General features: G+C 48.3%; 1 protein-coding gene across 1 annotated transcript in view; it reads right to left on the bottom strand.

The window, feature by feature from the left end:
• Nucleotides 1-365: 365 nt before the first annotated feature.
• Nucleotides 366-20549, bottom strand: part of TOGARAM1 (TOG array regulator of axonemal microtubules 1) — an 871068-nt gene continuing 850884 nt past the window's right edge. The window contains exon 22 of the mRNA XM_086937344.1: nt 366-1711. Within this exon, the coding sequence (XP_086793470.1) occupies nt 1458-1711 (254 nt within the window). The 3' untranslated portion in view covers nt 366-1457. The remainder of the gene's footprint in view (nt 1712-20549) is intronic.

The following is a 20549-nucleotide window of genomic DNA, read 5'->3' as shown; positions in this document are numbered from 1 at the left end:
ATCACAGTATTTTAGTACATTTTGTAAAAGATACAAGGTGTTCTTGTCAGATTCTGTTCTAACAAGCTTATCTATTTTATTTAAGATAAGCTACCTTTAAATGTAGGATTGTCATTTTAACAGTAACTAAAGAGGGTTGGGAAAACAGTACATAAAACAAAGAAAATGGAGCGTACAATATGGAGTACTGATAAGATGAGGATCTCAGGGTGCCTTAGAGGGCAACTTGATCTCATACACCCAGCATTGCTACCTTTCACACAGGTTCTTCACAATGTTACTATATGTTACTTTCTGATAATTACTCAGTGTGTTAAAATAATCTAGAACCTCAACAGTATTGCCTTAAAGAAAGAGAGATACTTGTGTAGTGATTATTTATTTCATATGAATTATAACACGTAAAAAAATAATTTGCTGACAGTTTTCCATTATGCCCCCAAGGCAGTCTAAATGTAAGCACACTGCTTGCAAGAGACAGGTCTGCATTTTAAGAAATAAATTCATTTATTTTTGTACCATACTGCTTTTTTTCTGGAAATTGAGTACCGTACAGGACTTGCAGTTGAATATCTCACTGAAAAAACTATGTAAGACCTGGCACTATGGTTGTGGTGAATTGAACAGTAATTGTAACTTGTTAAGACAACAGATGTACTTTAGTACTTACATCAAATACAGAAATTACATTCAGCACATGGACATTTTTTCTTTTGACAGGATGGACAGAATAGTTATTTTTTGTCTTCAGACATTTTGACCACCATGCTTCAATTCAGTCTAAATTAACTTGACAATGTTAAGCATATGATTATAGAGCTCAGCAATTTAGCAACTTACACCGACAAGCAGCAAAACAACCTAATACTGCACAATCATGAAAGGATCTAATTCATAAATATTTCTTTCCAACATGTACACCCAGTTCTTCAAATACAGTTTCCATTGATTATTTCCAATGCATTTATAAAAGGGAAGGCTGCATTAAGAAATGTTTGAACATGATTCTGTCATAACATAAGAATATTTGTCTTTCTCTCAAAAGTACCTAGTTGACATCCAACAGAACACAAGTGGTCAGGTATATCTGTATCCTTAAGAGTGCAAATGAGCAGGTCGCACTCTCCTTTTAGGAGAAGTGGTGGACTGATTCCATGTTGTTCTTCCAAGGAGCATGTGCAAAAAGATCTTAGTCTGTCATACTGATCTGGTATACATGTTGTGCTGGTATAGGACAAATGATGCGTTCCATGTTGATGACAAAAAGCAGGCATTTTCATCAGTTTTATGTACAAAGAAAGTGCAGGCACTGTGAAAAAGCAACTTTTGGAAGTGCTCCATTTGTCATCCTGTAAACAGTTTTTAGTTAATCACATCTGCTTTAGTTAGATATTTCTTTATATAAATATATTTATATATAAATATATACAGATATTTTACAGGTTCTTAAATTACACTTAGGTAGATCGCTCTAAAAATTCTTCTAAAGTATTTTTGATGTGCAGTGGTTGGGAGGCAGCCTGGTTCAAAAGACTTTCACCCATTTCTGCAAAAAGTACTTTTGACAATTTAGCTGTGGCTGTCCGCATATTCCCTCCAGCTCCAGGAAGAGAGCCACTGTTTGTAAGATTTCCTAAGAGATGCCAAAGAACAACTAAAACTTTTTGCTCTACAGCATGAGGTTTCCTGGGGTACAAATCCATCACAATATCTGTAATGAGGGAAACATATTCAGCATTAGAACGCTTTAAAACTAGACATAATTGGTAGTTAAATGAAGATGACTAACAGATTACTAAATTAAAATCAGATGAGTGCCAGTTCAATACCCTTGTGATTTGGTCCAGAAACTTCCATTAAGGTTTATAAACAAGAATCCCACTCAATATTTTAAATTCTCCATGTAATCCTTGTTGAAAAAATCTGGGTGTGTCAGAAATTAGCGTAGGTTTCCAAAATCGTATTCCTTTTTAATCATTAAAGCAGCACCATGCTGCATACTTTTAGATGAACTAAAGTTGACAATTTGTATGAATCAGTTATAAAGAAAATGTTTATTCTTACACATTTTTATGTGAGCATAGCATTTCTTCTTAAATCATAATTATATATTGTATAATCAAATGTTTCAGCTAACTGTTTAATCCAACACTCACTTGCAAGAATTCAAAACATTTCAGTGAACATTATACTTTTGAGGCATCAATATATTATAATTAGATTAAATGTAATTAACAATTTATTATGTAAGATATCAAAGATTTATTTTTGGTATTGTTCTGTATCAAAATGCTTTTAAAAAGGAATATTGATGAACTGAATAATTTGGACTCAAGAAGCGGCAATGAGTAATGAAAACAAACAATTTAAGAAAAACGTATACAACTAGATAACGTTTTGTAATAACGCGTGTATTATTTGTGTTTTCACACCATTTGCCACAAAAAAGTAATTTACAATACAGCCTGATAGTTTATTTAAAAGAAATTATTTCAAAAGAAACACATTTTGAAGAACATATTTTTCACTTGAAAAATCAATTCAAGCAAAGAGGATATATGAATGAAGTGTTACAGAAAAGTGTGCAAATAATAAACATATGAAAAGCCAAATTTTACTGCACTACAAAGCGAAAAACACTAGATTCTGGATTAACATGTGTGACTGAGAGCTCTAAACAAAGTAACCAAATTAAAGGGATTATATAGTGAACAATTGGTTGCTCATGGGACTAAACAAATAATTTAAAATAATTTTTACTGGGTCTACATTATATAGGCATGATACAAAGTTAAGTAAAATTATGAGGCAGGGAACACTCAAATATTATACTTCAGAATGAACAATCTCACACTGAAAGACATTTTAAAGAGAAAGGGCATAACGACAAGCAAATGAAAATTTCAAGTAGTACTGGAAGTTGAGCATATGACCAGATGGGAAACTGCGTATTGAGGTTTGCACAGTGCAACATGGATTAGACTGAGAACCTGAATACAATGATTTCATGTGGAGTAAATTAAAGGTATTACTGTGTTTTCTGTGAACATGGAAACAGACAAAGACTGTATGATCGTGTACAGAAAACTATGGCAAAAGAAATATGCCTGTTGCTCACATGGTTATCAGGTGTTATGATGGAGCTTTTCTGTCATACAAAAGTACACTGTTGAGAGAATTCATGTGGGTCAGATGGCATACCTGAATGTACTCTGGACAAAAGGGTTGGAAAAAAATTACTGAAATAATAAGTTACTTTCCTTCAGTTAATCACTTACTGGTAGACACCATCTAGCTGCCAATTCCTCACCTTTTGAATATTCCCCAGATGTCAGACTGGATAGGGAAACTTTTGGATACGGATATGACGAATGACGTCTAGAGCCTACAAAGGCGCCACTTCAGTATGTTGACGTAGGATGCTTTCAAGGCTATCTGCGCCCTCAGATGCTGAGCCCCTTTAGCAAACTGGGTGTGATCAGTGTGCAGATTCCTAGACCAATCACAGAAAAGGTAGGATGGGAGGGTTTGTGAGGAATCTGAGGCTACACAGAGTCTCTACCAGAAAGAACATTAACAAAGGTAAGAACTTGTTCCTCTCGTAGACTTATAGCTGCAGATTCCTCACCTTTTGAATAGCTACTAAAGCAGTACTTAATCGGAGAGGGTTCTGAGAATGGACTCAAACCAGAAAGTCCTGCAGGACCGTACTGGAAAAAAATGCCCCTCTCGGCAAACCCAACTATTGAGACAATAGTGCTACGTGAATGTATGGAGGGGCACTCATGAATTTGCCTGGCAAGTGTCCAGGACAGGGACTGCACATGCCGATGCAGTGGGGGTAACTTTGGCCTGAGTAGAATGAGCACGTATTCCTTCATGGAGATTGTATTTTGGCCAGTGTGTAGCAGGTCTTAATGCAAAACATGTCCAGGTGGGAGATGGTATCTTATGCACAACATTGCCTTTATACGCTCCAGAGAACCCCACAAAGAGGTGATCGTCCACCCAGTGTTCTTTAGTATTTCAATATAAAAGCTGAGAGCTCTCTGGGGTTCCAAATGGTGGACTCTCTCCTCCTCCTTAGAGGGGTGAGGCAGAGCTTTGCACACTGGCATGGTGGTGTGTTGTTGACGTGGAACTACTTTAGGTAAGAAAGATGCCTGCGTCCAAAAAAAAACAGTTTGTCTGGGAAGAAAGTGGTGTACTGCAGTTTGGCACAGAGTCCTTGAAGCGGACTCGCACGCTGTGCTGATGGAGCTAAAGAAGCAGCTGTGAAGCTCAAACTCAAAGGGAGTGTATATCAGAAATGTAAGGACCAGAACATAGCGCAGCTATGGGGAGCAAAGGAGCCACCCAGGGTGGACTCCTGGAAAAACGACATGGACTGGTGCATGTTAGAGAAAAAACTGTATATGTCTCTCGTGGGTGTTCCAAAATATGGTCCTCAGAATGGAACAAATGGAATAACTATTGTGGATGTATCTGTGCCCCCCCAGACCCTGTTTCAGACAACCAACTCAAACCATAGTCTTTGTTGTTACTCAGTGTAATTTATGTACTTGTATTCTTTAATGTCAACTTTTTGATGGGTAATAAAAAGAAGAAAAAAAAGAAATGTAAGGACCAAGTTAGGGTCCCACTGTATCATGGCAAAGAGAGAGGAAGCAAAAAAATGTTGTGAATCTTTCAAGGAGCGCAGAAGTGCTTGAGACATAAAGAATAAAGAATGAAGACGGAACCGGGAACCGCAAAAAAACACTAAAGGTATCCCTTTAACTGTGCCCTAGGCAAAGCTGGGCACACTAGAGACAAAACTTATAACAAAACATCAGATAACTTAACCTGGAGGAGGTCTAACTGCCAAGTACTGCACCAAATCATATATCTGTCTAAACAACAGACATACAGTTTTTGTGGAGGGACGCTTGGCTGCCAAGATGACATTAACCAACTCCAGTCCTTGCTTAATCTTTAAGCATGAAGGTGGGAGTTGCGAGAGCCCGGGTACAGAACAACAGCAGACCCATTCCGTAGGGGCAGCCTAATCGGAGGACAGCTACTCAGCCCCTAGAGATCCAGATACTATCCTCTCTGTGCCAAATCTGGGGCCACTAGGATGACTTAGATCTAGTTGGTCCTGACCTTCCTGACAACTCAGGGCAGGAGTGGTTTTGGCAGAAAGGCATACTGGTGTCCAGAGTTCCATTCGAGATAGAATGCATCTCCAAGTGAGAGACACTTTGGAAACTCCAAAGTGCAGAAGTGCTGACACTGCATGTTATCCCTGGTGCAAACAGATCCAGGCAAGTTTCCCTCCATTCACGCAAGAGATCTTGCACCGGTTCTTGGTTTGACTGGCACTCATGATCTGCTAGGAGTTGACAGCTGAGCTTGTCTCCTCTGGCTTCCAACGATCCTGCCAAGTGGCTTACCACCAAGGAATGCTCTTGCAGAAGTGCAAGGCCTCTTGTCCATCACCCCACCCCGCCCTGCTTGTTACAGTACCAAATGCCTAGGTGTTGTCCTATACCAGCCTCCTTTTGATGGATGAAAGCACAGCTTTTAGCGCCAAGCAGTGGCATCTCAGCTCCAGAAGGTTGATATGGAGCTGGGAATCCACTGAAGACCAGAGGCCACTGGTTTCCATGTCTCTCAGATGAGTACCCCAAAGCTGAAGCGATGCATCAATCACCCCTGTCAGCTCTGGATGAGGAAGCATGAGGGCTCTGCCTACCACCTAATAGAGATCCAGCAACCAAAACAGCAGAATGTTTGCCGTCTCATCCAAAATCTGAACGTGGTAGAAGAGGTTCCCTTAATGGTCGGCCCACTGAGACTTCAGGTCTCACTGCTTAGTCCGATACCTGCACCATTTAGCTTTCGGGGAGGGGTACTGAAATAAAAATGCAGTGTTAACTAGGCAAGGGAGGTGGCGTTGTGCAATCCGGCAATTGACCAAGGGGCTAAAGCAAGGTTTGTCCTATGCCCCAACAAAGTACCGTATAAGGGCCTTGTTAAAAAGTAAGAGGGGGATTAGTGGATGTTTGCAGGACAGGACTTCTTTAAGCACATTGGTCTTGAACTCCAAGGTAGGGAGCAGGAGGTCAAGGACTTCGACCGCCTTACGCATTACCATGGCATAAGAAGCACTCTCTTCAGTGGAAGGCCCAAGGGGTGAGAGGAGCCCTAATTCACATATTGAGGTTACTAGCCACTTGTAATTGAACGTACCATTTGTCTTTGTGGTATAGCTGGCCAACCTCATAATTCGTGGGGTAATCTGTTTCCGCATCCATGCCAAACAGGGAATGCAGAGTATGTGTTCTCCCTTGAGAAGGGTCAGGTAGAAGAAGTGCTGCCTCATCAGTGGCCAGGCAAGGCTTCAGTTGAACCAGCATTGACCTGGAGTCAAATAGTACAATAGGTACCTCGTCTTCTAGTCTTGGTATCTGGTTCGAAGTTCCGGGAACCATCCTGGAACTTGGTGCCAGAGGTGGAGTCAGAACTGGAGCTGGTGGCAGTCCCGTGGTGGGCTCAGAGGAACCAACCGGAGCAGATGCAGAACTCGCTGGTGGTATTTCGCATAGAGGGCCTCTCAGCTCCATGGGCCCAAAGGCTTGCCAGAGGGAGTTTGCTAGGAACAGATGAGTTGAAGCATGGCTTGATGGAGCTCTTCGATCTGTTTTGGAGTGTCAGAAAGCGCCAGGAAATTGAGCTGCGCCAAAACGAGCGTAGTAGATTCCAAAATCAACAGACTACGTGAGTGAGAAGTCGAGAAGTATGGCCTCATCCAAGCACCTTCTCAGGAGAATGAGAGTGGCGGGGAAGGGCCAAGATTTCTTCTGTTTTTTAGGTCGAAGCGTACCAGACAGTGCAGAACTCACATTTTCTGGCTTTCTATTTGTTAGCTTTATTTGTTTTAGTCTGTCCAGGCTGAGATCGGCCCTCCCAAGGAGCAAAGTATTCTTCTGAAAGTGCTCCTTTCGGTAAATCTTGCTCTTATCTTGTTCCATTTGCTGTGCATTAAAAGACAGAAGTCAAATGTCAGGCTCTGCCTTATGAGGGGGCTTGACATTTTATTTTATTTCTCTGACTTTAAAGTGAGAGGATTTATGTGACAAAGTTGGAGGATACTGGGTGTAAGAAAGAGTTTTTCTTCTACTACACAACATTTACATGAACTGTGCATGTATTTCAAAACGTATCAGAATTAGCAAAGCAAAAATGAAGCACATTGTTTGTTAATTCTGAAGTGTATTGGAAACAAATACTTTAATATGATTAAAACAAATCAGTCAACTACGTGATGCCATTTCCACGAATTATCATTTGTGTGCTGTATAGTTTTATTAGTAAAACTGTATGTCTGCGCAAATGTGATGGTCATTTCAATTGAAAATGTGTTGTCTGTAATGACTGTATGCTACCACTTCATGTGTGCTACCACACCATGTATACTCCACACCACTGCACTCTACTCTGCACCACTTCACTTTACACTGCTCCATGCCACTAAACTCTACCCGCTCTATTCTACTTTGCACCACTCTACTCTATGCCAATGCGCTCTACACCACTACACTCTTCGCCACTGAACTTTACACCACACAAGTCTAGGCCACTCCAATCTACTTTGCGCAACTCTACTCTGCACTCTATGCCAATGCACTCTACGCCACTGTACTTTTCTCAGTAACACTCACTTCTATGACCCTGTTCTCTACACCGATCCAATGTACACCACTGTAATCTACTCTGCACCACTGCACTCGATGCTACTGCACTCTACTCTGAAACAATCTACTCTATGCCACTGCACTGTACTTTGCACAGTGTACTCTATGCCACTCTACACCACTCTGCAACAATGCACTCTTGGCCACCGGACTCTACGCCACTCTACTCTGCATCACTCCACTCTAAACCACTGTACTCTATGCCACTCCACATTGCACCACTGCACTCTACTATGAACCACTCTAAGCTACACCACTGCATTCCGTGATGCAGCATTGTATGCTGCTGAATTCTATACTGCTGCACTCTGCATCACTATACTCTACACCACTGCACTCCACTCTGCAGCTCCCTACTCTACGTCGCTCTACTCAACACCACTATATGCCAATTCGCTTTACTATGCAACACTGCACTCTACTCCACCGACCTCTATGCCACTCTACTCTGCATTACTGCATTCTACTTTACACTACTCTACATCACTCCACTTTATGCCACTGCATCCTACTCTACACCACTGCATTCTATGGCACTATATTCTATACTGCACCATTCTACATCAATGTACTCTAATTTATGCCATTGCATTCTATGATGCTGATGCTGCATTGCACACAGCTGAATTCTAAGAGCTGAACTCTATCACTATACTCTGCAACACTCTACACCAGTCTACTCTATGCCACTCCATGCGATTTCACTCTATGCAACTCCACTCTACGCCATTCCACTCTACAACACTCCACGCCATTCACCTCTACTCCATTAACAGCAGGTCCGCTGGTGTACAACATGAATAAAACACATTGGCAAAGCCAAAAAGTCTTCTTAGAAAGGCGAGACTAATTGGCTTTGCCAATGCTTGTTTCTTTCACTTACCCAACAACTTTGATCAAGACAAAGACTGATCCCTGGAACCACTCCTGTGACTTCGGGATCTGGAAAGGTTCCAGGATCGTACTTTCAACTTGAAGCAGTGCCATAATGAAATCTTCCAATGTTTGGCGATGTAGAGTTTTGCCTCGTGGTCTCATATGGCCTTCGGGTTTAACGAACAATCAATGAAGGCCTTAGGAGTCATGACTTGACCCCAGGCACCACAGGTAAAGCTGATGAGGGTCTGTCACAGACATTTGCTTGCAACAGTCCCTACAAGGTTTAAACCTGTTATTTTGGAAAGTGACATTTCCCTTGCATACTGTTTAACAATTTTTTTAAGGTAAAAGGGGTCTCAAATAGATACACGATAGCTCCAGATCTGCCTCTTGTGGGTGGAAAGAATGGAATGGACGTCAGTGTGCTGGAGAGGTGCCTATATAGGCTCCGAAAAATAATATCCAGAAAGGAATGAGTCCGGAGCTGAAGGTGCCACCTACAGGAGCACAGAGGTACTGCTGAAAAGTTTGCGTATCCACTCTGACGCCTAGGGAATATTCAAAAGGCGAATAATCTGCGGTTAGCAGTCTCTATTAGAAGTTCTAATTTTCCAGGGTGTTCATCTGTATTGATTGCTGAAAAAGGTGATCTGATTTATACAGGAGCCTTGATTATACTATCAATAAATATGAATTAAGAAGAAATACTTGACAAAGTTTCTACAAAACACCTTCCACACAAATATTCATATTTTACATGTGTTGAAAACTATACTGACTTCTAGTTTGTCCATTTACAAATTAGATTCTTTCATTCTCCTACTAGTCCATTCTAAAGGCACATAAAAAGGTAATTATTTCATATTTCAACATCTTCACAATGTAGAGAACATCAAGCTTAACATATACAGCATAGACAACAGGTCAAGTACTTACAAATTCTTCAATATATGCACAGTGCTGCATTTTTTTTAAAGAGAGAGGAAGCACTTTGCATGTATAGTATAGTACTGTAAACATTGAAGAAATGTGATGCACTTCACATGATGAAGATATAATATGAAAGGAGTAGTTTCTTACCTGTAACTCCAGTTCAGCAGTCGGGGTATCTCTGTTATAGCCATAATCTGTTAATACTCCCGCCCATGTGCGGGGACCCCGGAGCAATCAGAACAGTCTCTAAGTCATCTTCTTCTGCAGTCCTGCATAGACACTTAAGAGAAAATAAAAGACAAATAATGCAGCCTGACATTAACAAGGCTACATTGGCTAGCACTTCATCCAGAAGTGAAAAGGATAGCCGAATAATATAATTACATTTTACAGAGTTTCACCACACATATAGAAACTCCCCTTCACAAAAAAAATCCTTTGCATGATAGAGAGGACGGGTTGGACAGACAAGCCTCATAGGCTGCCTTTATGTGTCTGGAAAAGGGATACCGTGCCTTTAAGGAACCCTTCAGAGACCCTCGGTATCCCATGATGCACAGCCAAAGGCAAGTTACTTTCAGTTCTTTTTGAAGTTCTCTTAAAGCCAGGCCTGTAGCATTCAGGAAAAATAAGTTTACTTCCACCGGGGAGGAGGGTGGGTCGCTTATGACTATAACAGAGATACCCCTACTACAGAACTGGAGTTACAGGTGAGAAACTACTCCTTCTGTAGTAGGGGATCTCTGTGTATAGTCATAATCTGTGAATAGAATGGCAAGCCCATCCCAAAACCAAATCCAGCGGTGGAAGAAAACTAAGACAAAAAATCCTTACTGAGCAAATAAATTCCTCAGCGAAGCCTGCCCAACTTGCGCATCTGTCCTGGCATCAGAATCCAGGCAGTAATGCTACGCAAATGTGTGGACAGACTTCCACGTAGCCGCCCTACAGATGTCTGCAATGGGATTGTTACGTAGCAAAGCCGTAGTAGCTGCTTTGCCTCTAGTTGAATGAGCCTTAGGCTTACCCCCTAGATCCTTGTTAGCCTTCTGGTAGCATAGTTGTATACAGGACACAATCCCCCTAGATATGGACTGTTTGGAGGTAGCAAGGCCAGTCCTGACTGAACCGTAATTCACAAACAACTGATCTGACCTACGAATGTCCTTGGTCTTATCTAAGTAAAATTTAACACCCGCCTCACATCCAGTTAATGAAGGGACCTCTCCGCCGGAGAGGAGGGATGTTGAAAAAACGTCGGTAATGTGATTGTCTGGTTGACATGGAAATCAGATATCACCTTGGGGAGAAATTTAGGGTGAGTCCTCATGATAACCTTGGAAGCATGAAATACTGTATAGGGCTCTTGACAACACATAGCCTGAATCTCACTCACCCTGCGCGCTGATGTTATAGCCACCAGGAAAGCCGCCTTCCAGGACAAATGCTGCAGAGAAGCCTTATGAATTGGCCCAAAAGGCTCCTTCATCAACCTGGACAGCACCACATTCAGCTCCCATGAAGGCGAAGGACGCCTAATGGGGGAAAACACCTTCTTCAAACCCTCCAAAAAATCTTTAATTAAAGGTATTTGGAAAAAGGATGTTTGTGAAGGGCATTTCCTATATGCAGTTAATGCTGCAAGGTGAACCTTAATAGAATGGAAATTAAGGACAGATTGAGCTAAATGCAAGAGGTAAGGAGGGGGGACATCTTCCTTGAAGGAGGTAGGATCAGCGTTCTTGTATGTACACCAAATGCAGAACCTCTTCCACTTGTAGGTTTAGGAAGTCCTGGTGGATGGCCTTTTAGCCTCCTTAAGTATTTCCATACAGTTGTCTGGCAAGTTCAAGTGTCCATATTGTACTATCTCAGGAGTCATGCCGCCAAACTCAACGATGAGAGGTTGGGGTGCACCATCTGCCCCCGAACTTCGTTAGAAGGTCCGGCCGACATGGAAGCCGCAGATGGGGTTGGAGAGACCGGTGGAGCAGGTCTGTGAACCACCACTGTCGAGGCCACTCCGGAGCAATGAGGACATTCATGCTCTAGATTGAGACAGCTTGATGAGCACTGCCGGAATCAGGGAAATGGGTGGAAAAGCGTACAGAAAGCTGTTCGACCAGCTTATCCATAGCGCAGTCCCCAGAGTTCCCGGTTGGTAAAACCTGGCGGCGAAGACTTGGCATTAGCTGTTTTCGGCGGTGGCGAAAAGATCTACGCCTGGAGTGCCCCATCTTTCGAAGATGTTTCCTAGCACCTCGTCGTTTAGAACCCACTCGTGGTTCTCCTGAACGAGCCTGCTGAGTGCGTCCACCTGAGCATTCTGCACACCTGGTAGATGGGTAGCAGTTATCGTCAGTCCTCTGGCTAGCAGCCAGTGCCAGATCGCCTGCGCTTCCTGAGACAGTGTGCGCGATCCCGAGGATCCCTGCCTGTTGAGGTAATACTTTGTGGTCGTATTGTCAGTCTGTACAAGCAGGGAGTTGGTCTGGAAGGACGGATGGAAGGCCTTCAGTGCCAAGTGAACAGCTCCGAGTTCCAGAAAATGTATATGGTACGTGGACGCCGCCTGGGACCACGTTCCTTGGATCTGTAGATGGTCCGAATGCGCTCCCCAGCCCTGGAGAGAAGCATCCATCACAATGGTCTGTATTGGAATGTCCTTGAGGAATGGAACCCCCTTGAGGAGATTCTCTGTTGAACACCACCACTTCAGTGACTGCTGAGCATGCTGGGACAGTGTGATCTTGTCCTCCCAGCTCCCTCGTTTCTGGTCCCACTGATCCTCCAGACATTCCTGCAGCAGTCTCATGTGGAGGTGTGCATGTGGTGTAAGGAAGATGCAAGAAGCAATCGACCCCAGGAGAGATGACACTGTCCTCACCGTCGTTGATGAAACTGACATGAGTCTGAGCATTCCGAAGGATCGATAATCGTCGCTCCTCCGAAGGACACACGCTTGCTCTGCGAGTGTCGATGGAGGTTCCCAAGTACTGCAGACACTGAACAGGAGTCGGAACAGACTTGGACATGTTGATGTGTAGACCCAGTTGGCTCAACAGAACAGTCGTCCTGTTAAAATGAAATTGTGCTTCCTGGAAGGTGGAGGTTTTGATCAGCCAGTCGTCCAGGAACGGGTAGACAAACACCTTGTTCTTTCTCAGCTGTGCCGCCACCACTGCCATGCATTTTGAAAAAGTCCTGGGTGCAGACTTCAGACCAAACGGAAGTACGGTGTACTGATAGTGTTTGGTGCCGACTAGGAAGCGTAGGAACTTCCGATGTTTCTGTGCAATGGGTACATGGAAGTATGCGTCCTGCAGATCTATTGCGCAAAGCCAATCGCCTCGATGCAGCGGACGATAAATCTGGTGCAAGGACAACATGCAAAACTTCTCCCTGCAGAGCCACTTGTTTGCTTGTCGCAAATCCAGAATGGGACTGAAGAACAAGTTACTTACCTTCGATAACGATATATCTGTAAGAAACAGTAGTTAGTATTAGATTCCTTACCTTAGAATATCCCCAGGCGTCAGTCTGGATCCGGAAACTTTTGCGTAGCAGTACCCTTGCGCGTCGGTAGGCGCCGTCTGCGGCTCCGCATCCGTCGTCGGCGGCACCGGCATGACGTCGCCGGAGTACTTAGACGCCGCCCTCACGTGCTGACGTCAGTTCTTATACACAGCTTTTCCGCGACAAAAACGCAGAGCCATGTAAAAAACCAACACTGGTGCCATTGAAACTAGGGCCCTCAAAGGGGATGACCTTAACTATAGATATCGGTTCGCAGAACGGGGATGATGGGTGGGGCGGTAAGGAATCTAATACTAACTACTGTTTCTTACAGATATATCGTTACCGAAGGTAAGTAACTTGTTCATCTGAAAGAAACAGGTTAGTATTAGATTCCTTACCTTAGAATAGATACCCCAGCAATACCAACCCTGGTGGTCGGTCTGCGAACCAATAATCACACCAGAAAGTCCTGGAGGACGGAACGGCCGAAGAAGCCATCCCTCCGGACTTGGCTGTCCAGGCAGAAGTGTCTTGCGAACGTGTGCAGCGAGGCCAACGTAGCTGCCTGACAGATGTCCTGCAAAGGGACTCCCCGGCCCAGGGCAGTGGTAGCCGCCGTAGCATGCCTTGATACACAAGATGACCCACCGAGAGATGGTCCACTTGTGCACCGCCCGTCCCTTCTTAGCGCCCACGTAACCAACAAAGAGTTAGTCGTCCACCCGGAACTGGCGTGTGCGATCTAGATAGAATGAAAGCGTACGTTTTGGGTCCAGACGGTGGAGCCGCTCTTCCTCTTTTGAGGGATGCGGTGGCGGAAAGAAGGTGGGCAAGGTGATAGACTGGTCGATGTGGAAGGCCGTGACAACCTTGGGCAGGAAAGAGGGTCTAGTCCGCAATACAACCTTGTCCGGATGGACAGAAAGGAAAGGAGGTTTGGATGAAAGAGCCTGGAGCTCACTCACTCTCCTGGCAGAGGTGATGGCAACCAGGAAAGCAGTCTACAGAGTAAGAAGGCGGAGAGGACAGTTGAGAAGTGGCTCAAAGGGAGCGCACATCAGATAGTTAAGAACAAGGTTCAAGTCCCACTGAGGCATCACAAACGGAACAGGGGGAAACATGTGTGTGATGCCTTTCAGAAACCGAGTTACAATGGGGGACTTGAACAAAGACGGTTGATCAGGCAGTCTTAGAAAGGCTGAAAGGGCAGAAAGGTAGCCCTTGATCGTGCCCAGAGCAGAGCCCTGATGCGCAAGAGAAAGAAGGAAGAGAAGACCTCAGAAAGAAGGGCAGAGAGAGGATCCACAGCCTTTGCTGTGCACCATGCCACAAATCTGTTCCACCTGCAGGCGTATACCGACTTTGTGGAGGGACCCCTGGCTGCCAGAATCACATTACAAATTTCAGGAGGCAAGTCAAATGGCTTCAATTGTCGCCGCTCAGTCTCCAAGCATTGAGGTGGAGACTGGACAGGTTCGGGTGGAGGACCGTCCCCTGCTGCTGCAACAGAAGGTCCTCCTGAAGAGGCAGACGAACCGGGGGATCGACTGACATACCGAGTAGCTCGGGATACCAGTACCTTCGTGCCCAGTCCGGAGCCACAAGGATGACTTGGGCCTGGTCGCGTTTGATCTTCTTCAGCACTCTGGGCAGAAGTGGTATAGGCGGAACGGCATACAACAGACCGCAACTCCACTCGCGACGAAAAGCGTCTCCGAGCGAGTGCCGCCTTGGAAATTCCAACGCGCAGAACTGATGACATTGCGCGTTCTCTTCGGTGGCGAATAGATCTAACCAAGGCTCTCCCCACTGCAGAAAGAGACCTTGCACCACGCCGGAGTTCAGACGCCATTGGTGATCCATCATGCACCGTCGGCTGAGTTCGTCCGCCCTGGCGTTCAGAGAACCTGCCAGGTGTTGAACCACCAGGGTCACGCCCTGATGTTCCAGCCATTGCCAGAGGCGCAGAGCCCATCCCGCTTGTTTGTTGCAGTACCACATGGCGGTGGTGTTGTCTGTGAACACCTGCACTACACTCCCCCCCGGACAGAGGGGAGGAATGTCTTCAGTGCTGGACGAATCGCCCGCAGCTCCAAAAGGTTGATATGGAGCCGGGACTCCGCCGGAGACCAGAGGCCTCTGATCTCTGCCTCTCCCATGTGGCCACCCCAGCCCTGGAGGGATGCGTCCATCACAACCACGTGCTCCGGCTGGGGAAGGGAGAGGGATCTGCCGCTGACCCAATCACGGTCCGTGAGCCACCACTGCAGCTGTCTCGCAGTGCCCTCCGAGATCAGCTCATGGTCGGACAGGTTGCCCTGATGCTGGGCCCACTGACACTTCAGGTCCCACTGCAGAGACCGCATCCGCCATCGGGCGTGATGCACCAGAGGATGCAGGAGCCCCAGAAGCCGCAGCGTCAACCTGCCCGAGACTCGGGATAAAGGCTGAAAGATCGGAATCAGAGCCTGAATATCCCGAACCCGCTGTTCGGGAGGATAAACCCGAAACTGCGCCGAGTCGAGAACCGCTCCGAAGAATAGGAGCTTCTGGGAGGGGCACAGGTGTGACTTCGGCACATTGATGGAGAACCCCAGCTGGTGCAGAAGGTCTGCCGTCGCCTGGAGGTGGCTGACGACTGTCTGGGGCGAGCCCGCCTTCAACAGCCAGTCGTGGTGGTAGGGGAAGACTGAAACCCCTAACCTGCGCAGATGAGCTGCGACCACCGCCATCATCTTCGTGAACACCCGTGGGGCGCTGGTGAGGCCGAAGGGGAGCACGGTAAACTGAAAGTGCTTGTGGCCTACCGTGAACCGGAGCTAGCGCCGGTGGGCAGGCAGGACGGGAATGTGGAAATAAGGGTCCTGCAAGTCCAACGCTACCATCCAGTCTCCTGGGTCCAGGGCAGCTAAGACCTGAGCTAGTGTCAGCATTTTGACATTCCGTAGATCCAAGATAGGGCGTAGGCCCCCTTTGCCCTTCTTGGGTACCAGAAACTAGTGGGAGTAGCAACCACACCCTACTTCTGGCCCAGGAACGCGCTCGATCGCCTCCTTGGCCAAGAGGGGCGTAACTTCCTCCTGCAGAAGTCGCAAGTGATCCCCCGACACTTGGTGGTATTGCGGTGGCATGGCTGGAGGGGTCGCCTCAAAGGGGAGGGAGTAGCCTCTTCGGACGATTTGCAGCACCCACCTGTCCGAAGTGACAGTGCGCCAGTGGAAGTGGTGATGGCCAACCCTGACCCCCACTGGCGTCACGTGGGCCTGAAGGTACGGACTAGGAGGCTTTAGAGGCAGATGCTGCGGGGGATGGAGTGGACTGACGGCGGTTTCCACGGCCGCCACCGCGTTGGAAATTAGTCTGCGGTGCGTGGCTGGCAGCACGTGTGGGGGCGCCCCTTCCTTGGCAACGAAAGGAGCGAAAGGCACCCGTTTGCAGGCGCCGGGCCGAGAGGCCCAAGGACTTGGCCGTAGCCCTGGAGTCCTTAAAGCGCTCAAGCGCATGGTCTGCCTTGTCGCCAAAAAGGCGATGGCCATCAAACGGCATGTCCATAAGTGTATTCTGGACATCGGCCGAAAAGTTGGCAGACCTTAAACAGGCGTGGCGACGAATCGCCACCGTCGTTGCCATCGCTCTGCCCAGTGAGTCGGTATCCAGCCCACACCGGATGGAAAAACGTGCCGCATCTCGACCCTCCGCAAGGGCTTGGGTGAGTTTAGCCCTGACCTCCGTCGAGCATTCTGGCAGCACGCCCGCAACCGTGTCCCACAGAGAGTGGGTGTAGCGTCCCAGAAGGCATGCAGTGTTGGAAGACCGCAGTCCCAAACTCAGGGAGGAGAATACCTTCTTGCCATATTGCTCGTACCTCTTGGATTCCCGACCGGGCAGAGCCGTCGGGAATGCGGTCTGGGAGTTGGGAGGCCTGGATGACCAGACTCCCAAGTGGGAAGGGTGGACAGGAAACAAGGGTCGCCCGGGGCCGGGCAGTGGCGTCTGGCCAGGTTCCTATATACAGGCGGACCTGTAGCGGGCCTGGACCAAGAGCTCAAAAGAACGTCAGTCAAGGCCTCATTAAACGGCAGCAGAGGCTCAGCCGAGCTTGACTGCAGTTTAAGGACCTCAGTGAGGAGGTTAGTCCTCACGGCCACAAAGGGGAGCTCAAGGCCCAAGGCCCTGGCCGCCCGAGTCATCACCACACTGTAGGTTGCCCCCGAATCCGTAGCCATGGTAGGAGGTGAGACAAAACCAGTGTCCGGCGAAGTGTCCAGACCACTGGCATTCCCAAGTTCACCTGTCCAGTCCTGCTGGGACTAACAATCACGTGCCAGAGGGTCCTCAGACCCCTCCCAATACACCTCATCACCCATCTCCTGATAATCAGGGTTGTCAAAGGATGGGGCCGGTTCGTTGAAGTAAAAATCTCCAATCAGCGTCGGATACGGATGCCGGAACCGGATCGAGGGAGGTATCGGGGACGGCGTCGCCCGAAGGCGACACCCTAGGGATCGGCACCGGTGAGGTAGTCAGGTCAACCGGCGACGACCCGGATCCGGAAGCGGATCCAGCGGGGCCCTGCGGCGCCGGGCCCGAAGGCGTTGGGGCCGAAGCACCCGCCGACGTCGGGGCTGAAGCACCTGACCCGCTGGGCCCGAAGGCGCCGCGGAGCCCGTCGGAGGAGAAAGCGACCTCATGGCCATGAGGAAACGCTCGATCTCCTCCGGCGTTGCCTCCTGCCCAGTGACCGGAGGGTATGAAGCAGGCCGCGACGCCCTCGACTCCAACAGAGCCGCGTGGGCGGTGTCACCCGAACCCCCGGCTGCGTCGCGCGAGCGTCGGGGGAAGTCGGAAGAGCGATGACGTCTCTTCGACTTCTTGTGCTTACCTGACGACTTCGAGCCCGAAGACCGATGGTGACTCCCGGAGCTATGATGGCTCCGACCCTGCGACCGGTCCCTCGACCTCCTTCCGGACCGGGACCTCTTGCGGCACGGGGACGACTGCCGAAGCTAGAGCCGATTGCGGGACTGCTCCCGCCAAGCTTTCGACGTCAGGGCTTGGCAGTCGGGGCAGGCCTTGTCGTCGTGGTCGAAGCTGAGACAGTGAAGGCACCGGCGGTGAGGGTCGGTAACCGACATCAGTTGGTCGCAGTCCTCACAGGGTTTAATTCAGGCATCCCTACCTGCACCGTTCGGAGTCGAGAAGACTTCGAAAAATTATCAAAAATGATCGAAAAAGTTAGTCAAAAATTGACTATGGGTACCACTTTTTCCGGATCTGCGCTGCTGGCGTGGAAAAAGAACGGACGTCAGCGCGCGAGGGCGGCGTCTAAGTACTCCGGCGATGTCACCCCAGCGCCAACGACGACGGGCGCGGAGCCGCAGACGACGCCTACCAACGTGCAAGGGTACTGCTACGCAAAAGTTTCCGGATCCAGACTGACGCCTGGGGATATTCTAAGGTAAGGAATCTAATACTAACCTGTTTCTTTCAGATCTCGTTCTTGTCCTTTTTGCGCACCATAAAGAACCTGGAGTATAGACTCTTTCCCCTTTGAGACAGAGGGACGTCTTCTATCACCCTTTTCTCCAAACCTACCGCCTTCAGCGTCTCAACTTCTGCCTTCATGCGGGCCATCTTCTCATCCGCATGAGTCCCGAAGAGGGCAGTGCCCGAAAAGGGTAAGTTGGCAATACGTTGCTGTGCCTCCGGCTTAAGAGAGGTAAGGCGCAACCAGGAGTGGCGTCTCAAGTTTACTCCATAGCAGTACCCGTGAGCAGCCAGGAGAGAGGCATCTGCAGCCACGCTGATTGCTTGGTTGGAAACCATCATGCCCTCAATTAAATATTTCCTGAAAATCTTCCCTTCTGTACCCTCGGGAGGAGCTCAATGAATTGTTGCAGGGACTCCCACAAGGAGCGGTCATACCGACCCAGCAGTGCTCTCGAACTTGCAGCTTTCATAGAAGTGGCGGCCGTACTGCAGACCTTTCGCCCTGCCAAATCCATTTGACGGCTCTAATTCCGGGGCAGGATCTGTTCTCCGAAACGCTGGATTCGAATCCGTGGGCCTGTACTTCTTCTGAAGCCTGGATGGGGCAGACGTCACCGAGGCCGGCGTCAGGAACAGCTTCATGGCCGGTTCCTCCAACACTGGCACCAAAGGGCGAGACAGGTGCTTACGCTGTAGCGTTTCAAAGATGACAGGGGAGGACGGGGTGGACACCGTCAGTGTTATCCCCAACTTCGCTGCTCCCTTCAACAGCACATCGTGAAACGTTACGATGTCATCCACTGGCGACACCCTCGTTGGAGGAGAGTCAGACAAAGTAGGTGAATACCTCCTGTCACTGGAAGAGTCCGTGTATCTGGTATGCCTGGACCGCAACCTCTCTCTACGACGATGATGTCGTGACCTGGTTAAAGATCTACGCTCACTGCGAGAGCAATGCCTCCCCCGTGATCATGACCTCGGTTTCCGGCTGCTGCGGAAGAAGAGGTGGCTGAGCCGGAATCAAAGGCCTCGGTTGTAGAGGCTGAGGTGGAAGAGGAGGAGGAGGGGTGGAGGAGGAGGAGGAGGTGGTGGAGGAGGAGGAGGAGGAGGAGGAGGAGGAGGAGGAGGAGGAGGAGGAGGAGGAGGAGGAGGAGGAGGTGGAGGAGGCGAAGGAGGAGGAGGCGGAGGAGGAGGAGGTAGTTGCTGTGGTGGTGGAGGAGGTAGTTGCTGTGGTGGTGGAGTAGGTGTCCTAGGCCTTGAGGGCGAGGAGGTCCTCGAGTAATCAGAGTCCGGAGACCTAAGTACTCTCCTCTTCTTACGAGCAGGGCCCCGAGAAGGTGCTCTGGAGGTAGACTCTCCTGAGGAGGAATGCCGACCCCGCCGCGACCAGGAACTCTCTGATGAAGAAATGACCACCACACTAGACCCCATCCGGGAGTAGACTTCCTCTTCGACGTCAACTTTACCTTCCTCGCCGTGGCTCTCCTCGCCGTGGCTCTCCTCAACGTCCATCTTCTAGACATCCATCTTCCTGACGTCCATCTTCCTGACGTCCATCTTCCTGACGTCCATCTTCCTGACGTCCATCTTCCTGACGTCCATCTTCCTGACGTCCATCTTCCTGACGTCTATCTTCTTGACGTCTATCTTCGTCTCCTCGACGTCGACCTTCGTGTCGACGTTGTAGGCAAATGGCGGTGTCGCCTCGACGGCGAGCGCCTGCCTCTTCGAGACACAGCACAACGACGATGGTGTGTCGACGCCGGTGAAGTCCTCGACGTCGACGTCGACCTCGTCCGAGGTCTCGATGTCCTCCCCCTCGACGTCGAACGTCGATGTCGCTTCGACCCAGAGCCCTGGATCGACGGGGAACAGACAGTAGTCATACCTCTCGATGCCGACGTCGAAGCCCTCAATGTCGACCGGGACCGGTGCCGTTTCCGGGCCTGTTCTTGACTGGGGAGCCCCCTAGAGGCCGATGCACGGGCA

This window comes from Lissotriton vulgaris, chromosome 9, assembly GCF_964263255.1.
Source record: "Lissotriton vulgaris chromosome 9, aLisVul1.2, whole genome shotgun sequence".
Taxonomy (NCBI): domain Eukaryota; kingdom Metazoa; phylum Chordata; class Amphibia; order Caudata; family Salamandridae; genus Lissotriton; species Lissotriton vulgaris.
This window is presented reverse-complemented; position numbering and strand designations above follow the sequence as displayed.